The sequence below is a fragment of the Enhydra lutris genome, unplaced genomic scaffold, assembly GCF_002288905.1.
Source record: "Enhydra lutris kenyoni isolate GAN:26980312 unplaced genomic scaffold, ASM228890v2 scaffoldscaffold23, whole genome shotgun sequence".
NCBI lineage: Eukaryota > Metazoa > Chordata > Mammalia > Carnivora > Mustelidae > Enhydra > Enhydra lutris.
Genome location: NW_019154107.1, coordinates 19,343,136 through 19,346,085, shown reverse-complemented (window position 1 = coordinate 19,346,085; position 2,950 = coordinate 19,343,136). Strand labels below are relative to the sequence as shown.

At 47.9% G+C, this 2,950-nt stretch overlaps 1 protein-coding gene across 1 annotated transcript in view; it reads right to left on the bottom strand.

Moving 5' to 3' along the window:
- Positions 1-836: 836 nt before the first annotated feature.
- Positions 837-2,950, bottom strand: part of LOC111150552 (X-linked Kx blood group) — a 42,508-nt gene continuing 40,394 nt past the window's right edge. The window contains exons 3-4 of the mRNA XM_022508042.1: positions 1,022-2,100; positions 837-847 (exon numbers count right to left, since the gene is read on the bottom strand). Of these exons, the coding sequence (XP_022363750.1) occupies positions 1,274-2,100 (827 nt within the window). The 3' untranslated portion in view covers positions 837-847; positions 1,022-1,273. The remainder of the gene's footprint in view (positions 848-1,021; positions 2,101-2,950) is intronic.

The following is a 2,950-nucleotide window of genomic DNA, read 5'->3' as shown; positions in this document are numbered from 1 at the left end:
GATGAAATAAATACGGTTCCAGATTAAAAGAGAAATTATACTGGAGACAGGAGAGCACAGAAGCATAAAAATTGGAGATAGCATTCAAAAAACTCACAATCATGCCAAATCAAAATACGTTCAGTTAAAGACAAAAATCCTCTGGTCATTTCATCTCTTTGTATTAATTTAAAAGTTTCTGAAGTCAGTATCTAACTTGGGAGAGGAGACTCTCCCTTCCAATAATGAAAAGTAAAATGCCCTACATAGTTACGCCTGAGGAGAGATTTCTGAGGAGTTTCCTAGAAAAGCTTAAGTTAACCAATGTAACTCTTGTCTAAAGCTCTTCTGACAGGCTAGGAAGAAAAGGAGGAAGAGAAGACTATTTTTTCTTCTTTGTCAAGAAGGCAAATCCTAACAAAGTCAACTGTAAATTTCCCAGAATTGTAGGATGGGACTGAACCTTGAGGAGGTTTAAACCTACCTTCCAGCAGATTCATTTATCTTCAACCATCCTGAGAAGGTAAGATTTCTGCTTATAAAAGCCTATATCATTTTGATATTTTAACAACCCTTGTAATCCAGAAACTCTTGAACACATTGAAGGAATACAAACCATCCTAAAATCCTAGGGCTTCCAAAGCCAAATCCAGAATTCAATTTTGCATCCACGGATCCTTGGGAATAAAGTCTCCAGGTGTGAACTTTTGAATCAGAGCAGGCCAAGGTGGCTATAGCTGGTTATGTACAAAGAGCCCTAATGAGAGAAAATGGGACATCTGCCTATTCAAAAAGCAAACTTGAACAGCCCTCTCTGAAAAGTCTGACAGGAATGATATTGCTGATGACAAAACCCTAGTCACCTTCTGTGGTCATGAGGACAGCTCTTGGATGAAAGCTATGCTCAGAGAAAATAAAACAAGAGGCTACCTACACCAGCAGTTCAAAAAAACCTAGAAAACCAGGAAGCTCCTGTCCTCATTCTACCTGACGGATCTAACCAGCCCAACTCAGATAGCAAGGGGCCCTTGTCAGGGAAAAGGCCAGTAACACCTGGGAGAACAAGGTCAACTACAAATGGTGGTACCCTGGGCTGCCTCTCCAATACTCAGGGCTTTCCTTGGCTTCTCTCCATAGTTCCCACATGCTCAAGAGCTCTCTAAAGAGGAGCAACTCACAGGGAGTTGAGAGCTAACTTCCCTCTCTGTCAACTGCACAGGGCCCGTCCCTTGTACGAAGAACAAGGATCAACCCAGAAAACAGTAGGTCTGAACTCTGAGAGACTCAGGCCCTACTAAGCCGAGCAGAGCTCTTCAGTGTTCAAAATCTGGCTGGGCACAGAACTTATTTTACTGCTAGAAGGTGTCTCATCTCTGTCTCCGATTGACCTTTGATCCACCTTGCCTACAGACTCACGGGACTTCCGCTGCCTGCAGTGACAGCAGACACACTTTAGCCACTCTTGAAAGCCTTCTGAAACAGTGGAGGAGAAGAGCTTTTTGCAAGGGTGGAAGAACTGATAGAATACAAGCATGAACAGGATGGCTGTGCAGTAGCCAACGAGCAACTGCAGAATCAGCAGAGGCGCGCACACGTACATATAGATGTCAGTCTTGTAAAGATACCACATGAGCAGGAGGACGGCGTTCTCAATGAATCTCAGCATGTAGTACACCAGGAGCCGGTACCAGTTCTGGGACTTGCTGATGAGGTCAGGGTTGTTGATTTTCAGCTGCACGGCTGACCAGCAGAACATATTGATCCCGGCATAGAGTAAGGTGAGGAAGCCCAGGACAATGGTGGTGCCCACGCGACTGAGGGCCTTCTCGATGTTCTCAGGGAATGGGGAGCCACTGCACCAGAAGAGGATCCAGGGATAGAGGAAGAAGCTGAAGAAGTTGATGAGCACGACCATTACCACCCAGGCCTTCAGGACGGAGGTGAAGAGGACCAGGACAATGACTCGAGTGGCAATCTCGAAGCTCCTCCAGAGGAAGATACACACATAGGCCAGAGGCTTTACTTTGACATCGTACTCATCGTACTTGATCTTGATGGCTAGGATGTTGCAGCGCAATGCTCCGTATACAATGGACAACAGGGACAGGACCATGAAGAGACCTGGGGAGAGGAGAGAAAGAGCACGGTCGAGTCTCACCTGCACCAAGAATCCTGCTCTCACAGATACTTCCTCGCCCCTATTTCTCAGACCCCTTTCTTCTCTGCTCACAGGCTGACTGCCAGCAGTCCGTATCTGCTCACTGTGCTGCATGGCTTTTTCCAGGGCCGCATGATGCTGCTCTGCCCAGGGGCCGGGGAGGCGTACGGGCCAGGGAATCCATGCCCTGGGAGAGCCCTCCAGATCCAAGTCCAGCCCTGATAAGAGCTGGAACAGAACTACCCTGCCCACACCCCCACCCCCCACGCCTTGGGTAGCGTAACTCCGAGGCCTGTGTCCTCTCCAATTTTCCAGTGTTTCCTTACAGGCAACTTGCTGGTCATGCGTGGTGACTGCTGTCTAATCCCGCTCCCTTTGTTGGCTGCCGTGCCTGCCTTGTCTTAGTCCCTTCTCCGGTGCTCCTTACACCCTCCTCCAAAAACACATGCACGCAGAGCCTTGTCTCCATGTCTGCTTCAGGGTCAACTCAAATTCAGATGCCTTTCTAACGCCATCTTGCTCTGCCAGAATATGTAAGGTCCTTTATGTGGTGTGTTCTGTTTCCTCACTTAGCTTATAAATTCCCACGGAGTCAAGAATGACCAAGTCTGGGCTCCTGGGTGGCTCAGTGGGTTAAGCCTCTGGCTTCGGCTCAGGTCATGATCTCAGGGTCCTGGGATTGAGGCCCCCATCGGGCTCTCTGCTCGGCAGGGAGCCTGCTTCCCTTCCTCTCTCTGCCTGCCTCTCTGCCTACTTGTGATCTCTCTCTGTCAAATAAATAAATAAAATCTTTAAAAAAAAAAAAAAGAACAC